The sequence below is a fragment of the Saccopteryx leptura genome, chromosome 3 (assembly GCF_036850995.1).
Source record: "Saccopteryx leptura isolate mSacLep1 chromosome 3, mSacLep1_pri_phased_curated, whole genome shotgun sequence".
Lineage (NCBI taxonomy): Eukaryota > Metazoa > Chordata > Mammalia > Chiroptera > Emballonuridae > Saccopteryx > Saccopteryx leptura.
In genome coordinates this window covers 128,747,450-128,764,295 of record NC_089505.1, presented here as the reverse complement: position 1 = coordinate 128,764,295, position 16,846 = coordinate 128,747,450, and the positions used below count along the sequence as shown (strand labels likewise).

At 45.3% G+C, this 16,846-nt stretch overlaps 1 protein-coding gene across 1 annotated transcript in view; it reads left to right on the top strand.

Moving 5' to 3' along the window:
- Positions 1-4,663: 4,663 nt before the first annotated feature.
- The window catches only part of DHCR24 (24-dehydrocholesterol reductase), a 28,805-nt gene continuing 16,622 nt past the window's right edge, over positions 4,664-16,846 (top strand). The window contains exons 1-4 of the mRNA XM_066376385.1: positions 4,664-5,037; positions 8,233-8,388; positions 14,517-14,622; positions 15,309-15,427. Of these exons, the coding sequence (XP_066232482.1) occupies positions 4,807-5,037; positions 8,233-8,388; positions 14,517-14,622; positions 15,309-15,427 (612 nt within the window). The 5' untranslated portion in view covers positions 4,664-4,806. The remainder of the gene's footprint in view (positions 5,038-8,232; positions 8,389-14,516; positions 14,623-15,308; positions 15,428-16,846) is intronic.

Sequence of the window (16,846 nt, the reverse complement as noted above, 5' to 3'; positions counted from 1 at the left end):
TTCCTGGACTGTGTATGCGCGTATGTGCGTTCATGCATTTTCAGAGTACCCTATAATTCTTTATCAGAATACTTGACACATTGATTGATCATTATCTATTGATTTGTCTAGATCTCCCACAATGATCTGTCAGGGCAAGGACTGTGTCTAGTTCACTACTGTATCCCTATTACTTTGCACAATTCCTACACATCAATAATCACTGAATGGATGCGCTGCAAATACAATTAATTTCCATCTAAAATGGATCCTCCTTCTTCTGCTAAATGTTGCTACATCTAATAGAACACTAGGACAATGGCTACTCAGGAAAGCTAATCTGGGAAACAGAGTAGGTAGAAGATAGGAAGAACTGGGTCTGTCAGGTGTCATTGAGCCAATGAATTAACCAACTCTGGGTCAACCTACATTCTAATTTCTTGTTACATGAGAAAATAATAACCCCTGTTGTTGCAACTCTTTTGTTACATGCAGCCAAATCATTACAAGTGAGAGATTGAATGAATGAATGAATGAATGACTCCATCCACTAACATAAGAAAGCCAGCTTCCCTAGAATAGAGTTATTAATGTCTTGTTTTGGAGACTTCAAAAGCTGCTAACTACTCTTAAAAGACTGTAGGTAATAAGACAATAAAATCTTGATTTTTGGAAAGTTTAGCATATTACAGTTTTCTGGATAAATTTGGCTTTTAGGTGAAAGCTACACTTTGCAAGGGAAAAGAATCTCTTATTAGGGCTTTATTTTAAAACCAAAACTAATATTCTTAGAGAAGTTTCAGGGTCAATACACATTCAGTCTAATCTCTTAAATATTAGCATAGCTGAGTATAACTTGGAGACCTTTTTTAACAGCCAATTCCTGGGCTTCATCTTGGAGATTTATATTCAGTGAGATGTGGTGGAGTCCATAAATCTACATTTTAGCCAGCATTCTGATGTGGCTGGTCTGCAGATCACACACACTTCAAGAAACTCTATTGTAAAACTTCCACTTTGTATCAATGGAACTGAACCACAAGAAATGGTGTTTTACATAATAATCAAGGGAGCAGGTTGAACTGATGAAAAGACCCAGAATATGGAAGTCAAATCTTAGCTTCTCTATTCACCAGAATAAGACAGTAATTGGGTGAGTCACTTAATCTCTCTATGTCTGAATGTCCCCATTTATTAAAAATAACATGAAATAATAGTTCTCTGCTTTGGAACCCCTCAGATTGATTGTAAAGATCAGATGATTTCAGTACTGTACTGTAAAATATAAGAAGATGCTCTTTATTAGAACGCTGGTGTTTATTGAACTCCTTAATAAAAACATTTTTTATGTGTGTTCATTAGACTCTATTCATTATGAAAAAAATAAGGACTCACATTTAAAAAAAAATTGTAAAGGGGATTTTGCTTAATTTCCAGTTAACCTGAGAACTTGCTAACTAGAACATCCTATTCTTAGTATTCTAACTGAGTTTTCATGTAAATAATGCACATTTATTAACAATACATGCATTTGTGAGTGGGCTTCCTGTCAAAGGAAATCTCCTTGACTTGGGCAAAAAAATTAACAGGCCCAACAACCCACAGAATGGAAGACATATATGGGATACAAAATCAATACCCAGAAGATATAAAGAATTCCTAAAACTCAACAACAACAAAAACCACTTGATTCAAAAACAAGCAAATGATTTCAATTGACATTCCTCCAAAGAAGATACATGACTCACCAAAAAGTACATGAAAAGATGCTCAACATCACTAGTTATTGGGGAAATGCAAATCAAAACTACAATGAGATAACATCTCACATCCATTAGGATGGTTACTATAAAAACAAAAATAAATGCAGAAAACAAGTGCTAGCAAAGATGTGGAGAAATGGGAGCCCTGTGGACTGTTGATAGGAATATAAAATGATATAGCCACTATGAAAAACAATATGGCAGTTCTTCAAAAGTCAAACATAAAATTACCATAAGATCTAGCAATTCCAGCCTGACCAGGTGGTGGTGCAATGGATAGAGCATCAGGCTGGGACACTGAGGTTTCAGGTTCAAAACTCCAAGGTCGCCACTTTAGCATGGGATCATAGACATGACTCCATGGTTCCTGGCTTGAGCCCAAGGTTGCTGGCTTGAGCAAGGGGTCACTGGCCCAGCTGGAGCTCCCCGCACCCATTAAGGCACATAGGAGAAAGTAATCAATGAACAACTAATGTGCTGCAACTGTGAGCTGATGCTTCTCATCTCTCTCCCATCCTGTCTGTTCATCTCTCTCTAAAAAAAAAAAAAAAAAAAGTCCAGCAATTTCACTTCTGGGTTTATACCCAAAAGGATTGGTCTTGAAAATATATTTGTACTCTCATGTTCTACAGTAGCTAAAAAATAGAAGCTGTCCAAATGTTTATTAACAGATGACTGGATAAGAAAAAAGTAGTGTATACAACAGAATATTATTCAGCCTTTAAAAGGAAGGAAATACTGCAATACACTATAAGAAGGACAAACCTTGAGGACATTATGCTCAGGGAATAAACCAGTCACAAAAAAACAAATACTGTGTGATTCCACTTTCATGAGATACTTAGAGTAGTCAAAATCAGCGACACAAAGTAGAATAGTGGTTGCCAGGAGCTGGGGAAGGGAAGAATGGGGAGTTATAGCTTAATGACTATTGAGTTTCAGTTTACAAGATGAAGAGTTATGGGAATGAATGGTGGTGATGGCTGCACAATAATGTGAATAAATTTAATGCCACTGAATTGTCCACTTAAAATTTTTATGTGTTTTACCACATTAAATAAATCTATTTTAAAACAGTTAATGAGGCCAAGATTACACACTGCATGATTCCACTCGTATGACCTTCTGGAAAAGACAAAACTATAGTACTAAGAACAGAGCAGCGGTTGCCAGGGAGCTAGGGAAGGGGGAAGGATGTGACTACAAAGGGGTTTAGGAGGGAGTTTTTGGGGGGATGGAACTATTCTGTATCCTCCTTGTGTTGGTGGTTACAAGAACTCTTACATGTGCTAACATTCATACACTGTACACAAACATAGGCACTTTTACTATATGTTAACTTTAAAATCAATTGGCCCAACTCACAGTAACTGTTTTCCTTGCCTAGACAATAGCAACCCAGATGGTTAAAGTCTGTGGGGAGAGAAAAGGCAGAGGCACAGGAGAGTAGGGAGGAAGAGAGAATGAGAGCATGCATGCTATGTAAACAATTGTTCTGAGTACTTTTTAATTTCTTTTCTTTTTGGAGAATTGTCCCCTAAAGATCAGTCTTATGTACTTCTTGGGGTTTCCTCTTCCTCTTCCTAACTTTAAAATCATCGATTACCAGCTGTTTCTGTTGTTTGTCCTATTAGGCACTAAACATTTTGGTCCAATGTTAATATTTAGGTTGAACTTTACTTTCCACATTACCTCATTCCCCAACAATACTCAGGCTGCTTAAGCCTTCAAAGCAGAGCAAAGCCCTCTCTAACAGTTCCAACATTTGATTTCAGACAGAACCAAGGGAAAGGCATTTTCCACAGTGCCTCTCTCTTCTTTTTCCTCTCCCACCATGCCCCCTCTTGATCAGAACAGCAAGCAATAAAATACAAGATAAATCTGTAATTTTTAATTTTTTAGTAGCCACATTAAAAAAGGAAATAAAGCAAGTGAAACCAATTTTAATACTACATTTCATCCAAGATATAAAAATGCTATCATTTCAACACACAATCCATATAAAAACTATTGAGATATTGTGCATCCTCGTTTTGAACGAAGTCATTGAAATCCAACATATGTTTTACACTTAAAATGTATCACAGTTTGGACTAGCCATGTATGTGTCAAACACAATGCAAATAGCCTTTCGGAATTTGGACTTTGATCATTACTAAATATATGAGCCTCTGTCTGCATTTTTCATTCCTTCATTGTCCAGAAACACTGAGGTGTTTGCTATGCACCAAGCATTATGCTGGAAACTGGAAATATAAAAGTGAATCAGACACTGATTGCTGTAAAGCTCAGTTGGTGAGGGTGAGAAACACACAAAGAGACAATTATATAATAATGTGAAAGAATTATGCACGACATAGATTCACTATTTTATCAGCACCTGAAGGGAGGGGGGGGGGGTGACAAAAATGTAATTTTAGAGGTGGCCCTGAGCTGGCTTCAAGGATGTGTAAAGTTAGCTCCATAAAGAAGATTGCTATCCTGGCCGGGAATCCCGAAACTGTAGGTAGGATGACTAACCAACGGCCGGGGGGACCTCCGCAGCCCACCCCTCTGAAGGTAACCCAACGCGTGACCACTTCACCGCCCTCACGCGAAGGCGCCACCCAAGGAGGTGGAGAGGAGGAAGCAGCCGCGCCCTGTGGCTGAGGAGCGGCCCCCACCATCCCCAAGGCGGGAAGCTCTACTCCTAGGTCCCGCGCTCCGCGCCCCTGCTACACCCGCGTAGCAGAGCACAGTCGACCCCGCCAGTGCGTGGATCCCCGGCCAACCCCTCCCCGCGCGTCGGCGAGGAGAAGAGGGTGGAGCGGCCTGACTCCTGCAGCCAATAAAAGCAGCGGGTTCCTGGTCCGATCTCCCGCGCGGCTCGCCATTGGTCATTACTCGGGTCTCGGCCCACCGAACCTTTGCGACCCGAGCCAATCGCGAGGCAGCGAGGCGACCCCCGGCTCTCTAGAAGCGGGCGACAAGTGCTGGCGGGCGCAGGAGGGCGCTGAGCGGGTGGCCGTGACAGGCGACGCGAGCCAGCACCCCCTCCCCCGCGCGGCGCGCCGCTGGCCCCACCATGGAGCCCGCCGTGTCGTTGGCCGTGTGCGCGCTGCTTTTCCTCCTCTGGATCCGCGTGAAGGGGCTGGAGTTCGTGCTCATTCACCAGCGCTGGGTGTTCGTGTGTCTCTTCCTGCTGCCACTCTCGCTCATCTTCGACATCTACTACTACGTGCGCGCCTGGGTAGTGTTCAAGCTCAGCAGCGCGCCGCGCCTACATGAGCAGCGCGTGCGGGACATCCAGAAGCAGGTGAGCGCTCCCGGGGCGGCGTCGGAGCCTCGGGCCCGTGGGCTAGGGAGCCCAGACTGCACGGAGGAGGTGACGTTCAAGGAAAATTTGAATTAAAAAATGTGATGGTGGGGGCTTCCTGGGGGAGGGAGCGGGGTAATCAAAGGCTTGGAGAGAACAAAACATTGCCCTGATGTTTATGGAGTTCCCACTGTGTGCATAGCACCTGCGGATACCAGGGGGAATATAAAGAATCATAAGAGAGGGGGACTGGGGCAATGAACGGGTATCTATCACCAGGCCTGAACGATTTCAGAGGGGCGGGGGGGCTTCCGGGAGGTGGAGCTGGCTAGAGACTGGAATTAGGGGAAATGGTGGGCGGGAGGTGTAGTGGGTGGAGGGTCGTTTGTGAGTGGAGGCGGAGTTGGGGAGAAGGTTGGAAAGTCAGTTTGGAGCTAGGTTAGGGAGAGGCCTCGAGCTTACAGTTTATGCTCTAGCAGCAAGGAGCTTTTGACACGTTTAGAATAAAGGACTAAAGTGACAAGGTAGCACCCAGCCAAGGTGAGGAACTTCGCAACCTCTGAGCCAGGTGCTCACTGCTGGACAAGACAGCCATCCACCTCCCAGTACCTCTGTACATCCTCCCGTGTGTCAGCATTCACAGAGCCTTGCCTGCTGCTGCTCAGAGACGAGCCTCCTTGCATCCAGGGCTGCCACGGACATCGGGCCTGGGCAGGTTCTTGGCTCCCTCTGCCCCTCCTTATGTTCCTCTTTCACTGGCATCAGGTTGCAAAGAGCTTCTGTTTCCTGATACCCCCTTCACCACAGGTGTAGCAGCCTCCATGTTCTGTATGCATTATGTTCTGGGTGCTGCAAGCAAGAGTGTGAAGATGGATGCTGAGAACATTCCTACCAGGGAGAAGACCATGGTTGGGATGGGAGAATGCAGCGTCTGCAAGTGCTCTGCTTGGGCTGCCCTTGGTTTTGCTGGTCACAGTCAGGGCTCCAGAGCCCTGCCTACCCTCCCTCCCCAGCTGCACCCTCGTTCATAGCTCTTTTTTGCATGTGTTCAGATTCTTCATTTACCTATTTTTCTCCCCCACCACAATGTGAATTCCTGGAGAGCAGTGACAGTTACCCAACTCACCTCTGGCCCATAGAACCTGGCCCAGAACAGCCCACTGAGCTCTTGTTTATTTAAACTAAACCGAAGGGCTCACTGTGGACAGGAAGACAAGGGGCTCAGCTGGCCCAGCCCACCACCCTGGACCTGACATGTGCCACACCCTGTGCCACTGATACCCATTTTTTCTAACCCTCAAGCAACCCTAGTAGGTCTTGTACCTGTTCTACAGATGGGAAAAGTTGAGGTTCAAGCTGTAAGTCAGTACTCAAGATGTATAGTTAGTAAATGGGGCTGGTACCCAAGTCAGCTGATTTCAGAGCCTGAATTCTGACATTTTTTCTTTCCCATCCCATTTCATTGTACCTGTAGGTCTGGTTCTGTTGCCTTACACCTAGCATGTTGTAATAGCTACTGGACTGGTTGCCCCTTCTCTGGGCCCTTTCTTCCTCTTTTTGTCCTGTACATAGTCACAAGGGCCACTCTCCACAGCATTGCCTCCCTGCCCCAAATCTTGGTTGGCTCCAATCCAAACAATATTTCAGGCTTTATGGCTTCCTCATTCACTTCATGTCATGTGGCCCACCCTCCAGCTTGAATGTAGCGCCCCTAATTCATTCCCTAAACCTCTGAGCTTGTGTTATGTCCTAGGACTGAGCAGGGGCAAGGCCTGTTTGGTCATGGAATCCCTCCTTCTATGCCTTCACCCCTATTCTCAGGATCCCTTCCTCAATAACTCCGCTCTGCTTAGACATTGCTACTCCCTGTGGCACCCTGGCTTCTGATCATAGGAAAGTTCTTACCCACATTGAGCTCTTTGCCCAATCAGCTTCAGTGCAATCTCCCCCCAGACTCTTGGTTGCAAGTGATAGAAACTCAACTTAGACTGTTGAGCAAAGAAAGGAACTTTATTGACCCAGGTCCTGAAAAGTTTGGGAGTAAAACCGGTTGGCGCATGACTGAACCCAGGATCCCCCTTCTCCACCTTTTCATCCACCTGCCATCTCTTGGTTCTGCTTTCCCTGGGTTGACTTCATTCTCAGAGAGGCCATCTCCCTGTGGAGACCCCGGCAGTTTCTGGCTTACCTCCAACCAGCTTAGCAGCTGGTCTTCTTGGCTTGATTTGGATCATAGGCCTCATCCCTGAGCCGGTCATTATGGCTCGGAGGATGGACTCAGACCTCAGTCATATACCCACCTCCTGGGGCAAGGGGGAGAATCAACATCACCTGGATCATAGGAAGATGGGAGTGTTAGAAGCAGATAAAGAAGAAATAGGTGGTCACAGGTTATAGCCCTTGTCCATCTCAGTAGGAAGGGAGCCCTTCCTGATGGGCTTGTCATCCACTGGGCCATCTGTTCTCTGTTTTGTGGTCTGGTCACTTTATAGTAGAGGTTTTACTAAAGCTCTTCCTTTCATTGGCTTGGTGATCCTTCCCTGCCCCTTTTTTCCTCTCCAAGTGATATGTAAGGTAACACATGGAAATGCTTAGAACAGGACTTGGCACATAACAAGCCAAGTTATGTTACAATTATATTAGCTGTTATTCTAATGACTACTAATACAAGCCCGTCCGTCCTTCCAGAAGTCTGATAGTCCTGGCTGTGAATCTGGGCTCTGCTCTTCACTGGTTGTATGACCTTGAACAAGTTATTTTGCCTCAGTTTTCTCATCTGCAAAAGGAGATCATTCCAACCTTCTGGAGTTCTTGTGAGAATTACTGGGGCAGCAGGAGCACCCAGTTAATGGTGATCATTTGTGTGGTTGCTACTATTACCATTACAAAACCTTTCCTGATCTTCCCAGTTAGAGTTAATATTCTCAAGGCACTTTGATCCTCTGTTTCAGCTCTTTCTTCATTCTGCTTTGTGGTGTGGCAACACCGCAGCTTTTCTGTTAGCCTCACTAGCCAGGGAAATTCTAGGGGGTTAAGCCAGGGGGCCCTCCAGTGCCTGGAAGAAGGCAAGGGCTTAGTATAAATGTTTGCTGACAAGTGAAGGTATCTTTCCCAGCTCTCTCTCCTGAAAGCAGGGCTTTGAACTGCTCTGAGGACCCTGGTAGGGCTAGCTCATCCTCTGTCCCGTGGTTGCAGGTACGAGAATGGAAGGAGCAAGGCAGCAAAACCTTCATGTGCACGGGGCGCCCCGGCTGGCTCACCGTCTCACTCCGGGTGGGGAAGTACAAGAAGACACACAAAAATATCATGATCAACCTGATGGACATTCTGGAGGTGGACACCAAGAGACAGGTGAGAATAACATGGTTCCCTGGCTCAGGGAGTGGGCAGGGCACGATCCCCCATATAGGTGACTTGCAGGGAGATGATTTCAGCCAAGGGCATCCCAGGGTAGACAGGACTGAGAATCCTGGTCATCACAAAAGTCTCTTCATCATTGCCATTCTCCAAAGCCCCACAGCTTTGAAAGAGATTAGTCATCGCCCCATCTCACAAGTGGGCAAACTGAAAGTTCAGGGGGATTCTTTGATTATCCACAGTTCCACAGGAAGACAGGGATAGGGAAACTGTGGGCCAAATGAGAGACAAAAGGGGACCTATGCACCCCTTCCCAGTATGGAAGTATGCTGGTAAACCGTGAGCTGTGGAAGTAGCTGGGAGGCTGAGCCTTGCTCCACGCTTCCTGGGACCCACCTGTTAATAGCTGTAGACATGTGTATACTCTTTGGTTTATGTAGTAATTCTGGTTTTAAAACCTGGCTTAAGGAACCAGGAAATAAGCTTAATCAAATACAACACAGAGAAAGATTATATCAAAGCTTGCTTCCTTTCTTCTTTCTTTCAATCACAGCTTTATTTCTAATCGAAGACAACACAATATCCAATAGTAGGGAGTTGTTAGATATGTTATATCCACATGATGGCATTTTGTCGTGAGGCATTGGCCTAGTTACTTAATCTCTTGTGCTTTTTTCCTCCCTTAATAGCTTCATTGACATATGCTTGATGTATGATAAATTGCACATAAAGTGTACAATTTGGTAATAAATTTTGACATATGTATACGCCTGTGAAATCATTACCACAATAAAGACAATGAACATAACCCCTCACCCCAAAAGTTTCTTTTTGCCCCTTGGTAATCCCTGCCTCAGGCCCCTCCCTACCTCTTTCCCCACATCTCTAGGCAAATAATGACCCACTTTTGGTCACTGTAAGTTTGTGTGTAGTTAGAGTTTTATACAAGTGGAATCGTACATTATGTACTCTTGTTTTTTCTGGCTTTCACTCAGCATAATTATTTTGAAATTCATCCATGTTGAAGCACATATCAGAAGTACATTGTTTTGGCTTTTTTGTTTGTTTTTTTAGCATGCACAAGAGAGAGAGAAAGAATCAGGAAGGAAGAAAATGAGAAGTATCAACTTTAGTTGTTCATTGATTGTTTCTCATACATACCTTGATGGGGGAGGGGGGCTCAAGCTGAGCCAGTGACTCCTTACTCAGCCAGCAACTTTAAGGCTCAAGCCAGTGACCCTGTGCTCAAGCCAGATGAACCCACACTCAAGCCGGATGAGCCTGCACTCAAGCCGGTGACCTCAGGGTTTTGAACATGGAAGCTCAGTGTCCCAGGTTGACGCTCTATGCACTGTGCCATGACTGTCAGGCTGAAGTACATTCTGTTTTATTGCTGAGTAATATTCCACTGTATAGATATATTGCAGCTTGTTCATCCTTTCACTTATTGGTGGATGGTTATTCCAGCCTTGGACTATCACAAATAAAGTGGCTAGGAACATTTGTAGACATACTTTGTATGGACATACGCTTTCCTGTCTCTTGGTTAAATATCCAGGATTAGAAGGGTTGGATCATATGATAGATGTATGGTGAATTTTTAAGAAACTGCCAAATGAGGCCTGACCTGTGGTGGCGCAGTGGATAAAGTGTTGACCTGGAAATGCTGAGGTCGCCGGTTTGAAACCCTGGGCTTGCCTGGTCAAGGCACATATGGGAGTTGATGCTTCCAGCTCCTCCCCCCTTCTCTCTCTCTGTCTCTCTTTCTTGCTCTCTCTCTCTGTCTCTCTCTCTCCTCTCTAAAAAAATGAGTAAATAAATTAAAAAAAAACACAAAACTGCCAAATGAGCTTCCAATGTGTTTGTAGTGTTTTATATAAATATTTAATGCTATAAATTTCCCTCTTGAGCCATTCCACAAATTTTGATAAGTTATCTTTTCATTTTATTTAATTCAAAATGCTTTCTGGTTTCCTTTTTGATATTGCTTTGACCTATGGGTTATTTAGAAGTATGTTATTCTGTTTCCAAATATTTGGGAGTTTTCAGAGCTCTTGATTGTCACCGATTTCTAATTTAATTCAATTGTCAGAAAATATACTTTGTGTGATCAAACTGTTTTTCAATTTATTGAGATTTACTTTGTGGCCCAGAATATTGTCTATCTTGGTAACTGTTTCGTGAACATATTTTTTTCTGCTTGTTTGTTTTCTTTTGAGTTGTTTATTTATTTTATATTCAGTATTGTATTAGTTTCAATATTATACAGAATAGTGGTTAATCATATACTTCATGCACATTTTTTAAAATGTGTATTCTGTTGTTTTGATGTAGTGTATACTATAAATGTCAATTAGGTCAAGGTGGTTGATAGTGTTGTTCAAGTCTAAATCCTTACAAATTTTCCCTCTACTTTCTCAATTATTTAAATAGGGCAATGATTATGAATGTTTTTATCTCTTGCAGTTTCATCAGCTTTTGCTTCATGTATTTTGAAGTTCTTTCTAGGTATATAAATGTTTAGAAATTTATGTTTTTTTGTTTGTTTTTAGTGAGAGAGCGAGAGAGGGACAGATAGGGACAGACAGACAGGAAGGGAGAAAGCTGAGAAGCATCAATTCTTTGTTTCAGCTCCTTAGTTGTTCATTGATTGCTTTCTCATATGTGCCGTGACCGGGGCTATAGCAGACCAAGTGACCCCTTGCTCAAGCCAGCGACCTTAGGCTTTAAGCCAGTAATGTTGGGGCTCAAGCCAGCGACCATGGGGTCATGTCTATGATCCCACACTCAAGCCAGATGAGCCTGCACTCAAGCTGGTGAGCTCAGGGTTTCAAACCTGAGACCTCATCGTCACAGGTCAACCCTCTATCCATTGCACCACCACCTGGTCAGGCTCCAGGTTGACTTTAAAATACTTTATTTATTGATTTTACAGAGACAGGAGAGAAAGGGAAGCATGAAATGGGAAGTATCAACTCATAGTTGCTAAATGTTAGTTGTTCATTGCTTACTTGTTGTATGTGCCCTGACCAGGGAAGCCCAGGGTTTCAAACCAGCAACCTTGGCATTCCAGGCCGAAGGTTTATCCACTGCGCCACCATGGGCCAGGCTCCAGGTTGACTTTACAGATGCTTCACTATCATCTTGCTTGCATTGTTTCCAACAAGAAATCTCTTGTCCTTAGCTTTGTTCCTCTGTATGTCAAATGTCTTCCCCCCCCCCCCCCCCGGCTGTTTTTAAGATTTTCTTATTATCACTAGTCTTAAGCAGTTTAATTATGATGTGTTCTGGTATAGTTTTCATCATAATTCTCATGCTTGGGATTCATTATAATTTTCATCAGATTTGGAAATCTGGGAATCTTTATTTCTTCAAATATTTTTTCTGTCTGCTTCCCTGTCCTCTTTGAGGACTGCCATCATACATATATTAGGCCACTTGAAGTTGTTCCACAGCTCAACTCACTCTAGCTCATTCTGATGCTCTGTGATTTTAATTTTTTTTCCTTGAATGTTTCATTTTGGATAGTATCTATGCAGTGGTTCCCAACCCCTAGGCCGTGGACCGGTACCGGTCCGTGGGCCATTTGGTACCGGTCCACAGAGAAAGAATAAATAACTTACATTATTTCTATTTTATTTATATTTAAGTCTGAACGCTGTTTTATTTTTTTAAAAATGACCAGATTCAGGCCCTGGCCGGTTGGCTCAGTGGTAGAGTGTTGGCCTGGCATGTGGAAGTCCCGGGTTCGATTCCTGGCCAGGGCACACAGGAGAAGCGCCCATCTGCTTCTCCACCCCTCCCCCTCTCCTTCCTCTCTGTCTCTCTCTTCCCCTCCCGCAGCCAAGGCTCTACTGGAGCAAAGTTTGCCCAGGCACTGAGGATGGCTCTGTGACCTCAGCCTCAGGCGCTAGAATGGCTCTGGTCGCAACAGAGCAACACCCCAGATGGGCAGAGCATCGCCCCCTGGTGGGCATGCCGGGTGGATCCCGGTCGGGTGCATGCGGGAGTCTGTCTGACTGCCTCCCATTTCCAGCTTCAGAAAAATAAATAAGTAAGTAAGTAAGACCAGATTCCCTCTGTTACATCCATCTAAGACTCACTCTTGATGCTTGTCTTGGTCACGTGATACATTTATCCGTCCCACCCTAAAGGCCAGTCTGTGAAATATTTTCTGACATTAAACCGGTCCTTGGCCCAAAAAAGGTTGGGGAGCACTGTATTACTGTGTATTAAGTTTACTACTCTTTTCTTCTGCGATGTCTAATTTGCTGTCAGTCCCAGCCATTGTGGTTTTTATTTCTAGAAGTTTGATATGGGTCTTCTTCCTATCTTTTTATTGTCTCTACTTAACTGTTGAACATAAGGAATATAGCAATAATTATTTTAATGCCCTTGTTTGCTAATTTTATTATCTGTGTCAAGTCTGGATCTGTTTAATAAAAACAAATTAATTGAGCTTTCTCCAGTCTGTGGGTTAAATTCATTTGCCCCTTTGTGTGCCTTGTAAACTTTGATTGGATTTTAGACATTGTGAATTTTACCTTGTTGGGTGTGGGATATTTTTGTATTCCTATAAATTTTTCTGGGATATAGCTAAGTAACTGGGAAACAGTCTGATACTGTTGGGTCTTGATTTTTCAGGTGAGGCCAGAGCAACATTTAAATCTAGGAGTGGCTGTTCCTCCCTATGAGTCAAGAGCATTCTGAGTACTAGTCTACCCAGTGCCCTGTGAAGCATGAGGTTCAGTCTGGCTGGTGGGAACAGATACAGTTCCCTGCACTGTTACCTGTTACCCTTTCTGGTGGCTCTTTCCCGGGCCTTAGCCTCAGGGAGTTTCCTCGTGAATGCACTGATCTCAGCTTGAATCCTCATTGGGTACCTTTGGAAGCTCTTCAGTTTTCTTTCTGTAGTTTCCTCTCCAGTACTCTGTCCTGCAAATTCTCTTCACCCCAGTCTCCTGGGGCTCCGAACTCAGGAGTCCACCAGGCCCCCTGCTTCCCTGTCCCTGCACTGCGTAACCCCAGGGCATTCACAGAGCTCCCCTGGTTTGGTTTCTTGTCTCTCAACGGTCATTAACTTCACTGCCTGAAGTCCACTATGTTGAAAGTTCTTATTTTATATATTTGTCTGTTTTTTGTTTCCAGGCAGCAGGGTAAATCTGGTCCTTTTGTTCCATCTTGGCTGGAAGCCTGAGTCCACATGATGGCATATTAATGTGTTCATTAAAAATCACAGATGAAGCCCTGGCCGGTTGGCTCAGCAGTAGAGCGTCGGCCTAGCATGCAGAGGACCCGGGTTCGATTCCGGCCAAGGCATACAGGAGAAGCGCCCATTTGCTTCTCCACCCCTCTGCCGCGCTTTCCTCTCTGTCTCTCTCTTCCCCTCCCGCAGCCAAGGCTCCACTGGAGCAAGAATGGCCCGGGCGCTGGGGATGGCTCTGTGGCCTCTGCCTCAGGCGCTAGAGTGGCTCTGGTCGCAACATGGCGATGCCCAGGATGGGCAGAGCATCACCCCCTGGTGGGCAGAGCGTCGCCCCCTGGTGGGCGTGCCGGGTGGATCCCAGTCGGGCACATGCGGGAGTCTGTCTGACTGTCTCTCCCCGTTTCCAGCTTCAGAAAAAAAATGCAAAAAAAAAAAAAAAAAAATCACAGATGATAGTTATATAATAGTATTGTGGTAAATTTTAAAAAACAAGACAAGAGAGTGTGTATGTGTATGCATTGTATTAAAACATACAAAATAGCAATAGAGACATGCATGGAAAAAGACAAAGTACTCTAGTATTCACGTTGATATGTATGATTTTTATTTTCTTTACATATGTTCTTTCTTCTATGTATAGGATTGTTTTTTCTATAATCTAGAAGTAAAGTAAACTAAGTATTGAGTGTAAAGATATTTGACAGGACAAGATTAAACAGTGGCAAACCCAGAGCTAAAACCCTACTCACTGGAAGGAAAGATACTGTCATGTCGTGGAAAGAGACTGTAAGGGCCAAGTAGGAATCTCTCTGCATTAATTGTTTGGGAAGGTCTGAAGGACAACTTCCGCGTGCAGAAGTCCCGTCAGGCCTGGCAGCCTCCTTGTGACTCAGGGTTTCTCTTCTTGTGTCAACAGATTGTCCGTGTGGAGCCCTTGGTGTCCATGGGTCAGGTGACCGCCCTGCTGACCTCTATTGGCTGGACCCTGCCTGTGTTGCCCGAACTCGATGACCTCACAGTGGGTGAGGACTCAGACTATCTTAGGGTCAGAAGGGAGGCCCTTGGCCCACCTTCCCTCCACTATTCCATCTGACAGAAGTCCCCCCCAATTTCAAAGACGGGGCGTTCCCTGCTGGCCATTTCATTTCTGAACAGCTCAAATTTCTGGACAGCACTTTTTAATCTCGGGCTCGAATCCTCTTCCCTGTGACGGATCCGTGGCTCAGTTCTGCCCTGTGGAATGCACAGTCAGTTCAGTCTTCCATTCCTCTGGAAGACTTGGGTCCCTACGGCCTTTTCTTCTCCTGGGGGGGAAGGGGCGCCTTCAGTTCCTCTTAACTGTTCCCATGGGATGCAGTTCCCTGCCACCCAGACAATCCGCCGTTCATCAGGGTCCCTCTGAAAGTGAATGCACACAGGTGTATAGATTGAGTCTGGCCAGAGGTGGGGGTATGAGTGCCTTTGGTAGGTTCTCTTATCCATCCCCTTCCTCTGAGCAAGCCCTCACGCTCCCCTCTGAGCCCTTCTCTCTCCTGCTCTCCAGACCTGCAGGGCTGGGCCATCTCCCCTGAGTGGACAGCCCATTTCTGCCAGTGCTGCCATGTCACCCCTGTACTATGGGCTCCCCAGCTCCAGTGCAGTGCCCTTTACCCGATTCCCGCCAACCCCACACTCCTCAGCCCCTCCTGGCTAACGTGTGTCTCTGCAGGGGGATTGATCATGGGCACGGGCATTGAGTCATCGTCCCACAAGTATGGCCTGTTCCAGCACATCTGCACCGCCTACGAGCTGGTCCTGGCTGATGGCAGCTTTGTGCGATGCACACCGGTGAGTTCAGAGAGCAGGGGTGTCTCCACCTGCCTGCCCCGAGCACCAAGGACCCTGACACTGTGGAGGTGGCGTCTGGGGGGTGCTTCATCTGAAATACAGTTGTTCAGTTTGGGTCTCTATTCCTAACAGCAAAGACTTATATAGCCCCTTATATGTGCTCAGACAGTGTTTAAATGTTTTATATATATTAAGACTTTTAATCCTTCAACAACTTTATGAGGCAAGTGCTATTATTAGCCACATTTTACAGATAGGAAACTAAGGCATAGAGAGGCTAATAAGCTTACCCAAGGTCACACAGCTAGTAAATCCCACACAGCTGGGATTCAAATCCAGGTTATCGGGCTCCCAGGTCCATGTCCTTAGCCATTCGTTACACTATACCACCTATGCAGGGGAAGTCAGGCCTCAGTGTCAGACAGAGCTCTGTGTCAGATGGTGTGAGGGCTAATTAAAAGCAGTAAGGCCCTAGTCAGATGGCTCGGTTGGATGGAGCATCGTCCTGACATGCAAAGGTTGCAGGTTCAGTCCCCAGTTAGCACACACAGGAACAGGTCAATGTTTTTGTCTCTCTCTCTTCCTCTCTAAAAAATCAATAAGTAAAATAAAAATAAAAAAGGCAGTAAGAGGGGCTTGTTTGGAGAAATAAAATAAAAAAACAATTCTACTGCTCAAAGTGGGACACAGACATTTAAGGTATTTAGCCCAAGGAGTAGGACAGGATCGAAACCTTAGAGAAGCTCAGACCTCCCGAGCATGTAGAAGAGGCCCCTGGGATGGAGGGACAGTGTAGCCTTTGGAAGCAGATGTTTCAGCCACCAGAGTCGCTGGCCTTGCAGAAGAGTCCAGGGCAGGACGCCCAGCTTTGGAGCTCAGGCCTTAGACAAGAGCAACCCCTTTCACATCAGTTTAGCCTGCTTCCCTAAACAGGCTGGGCCCTGCCTTCTCTCCTGTTTATTATCAGCAAAGGGAGGAGACAAACTTTCATGAATTACTCCCCTTCCCTGAGGCCCTGTTTCCTCTCTGACAGATGCATTGTCAGGAGGAGAAAGTAGGTGCCATATGGGAAGCTGCTCGCTTAGAGCTGGGTGCACAGCAGATACCTGGTTCTTTCTGCTGTGACCTGACTGAGTTAACAGTGGCCCAGATGGGGGTCCCCTGCCCACTTTGGCTGTTCCAGAGGCTTCAGCTGGCCCGCTGCAGAGCTTCGCTGCTCCGGCCCCTGCCCTGCTACCGCGAGGGCAGCAGAGACCACACAGCTGTCTTCTGGGTAAAGTTCAGATAAGGCTGGACTTTTCCAAAAGGCACTTCCCTAGAATTAGAGAATCAGGATTAAAATGGCCAGGTGAAAAGTCGGTTGTCTGTCTCGGACAGATTACCAGACAAGAAAATGGTGATGTTAGAAGGAGATTAGGG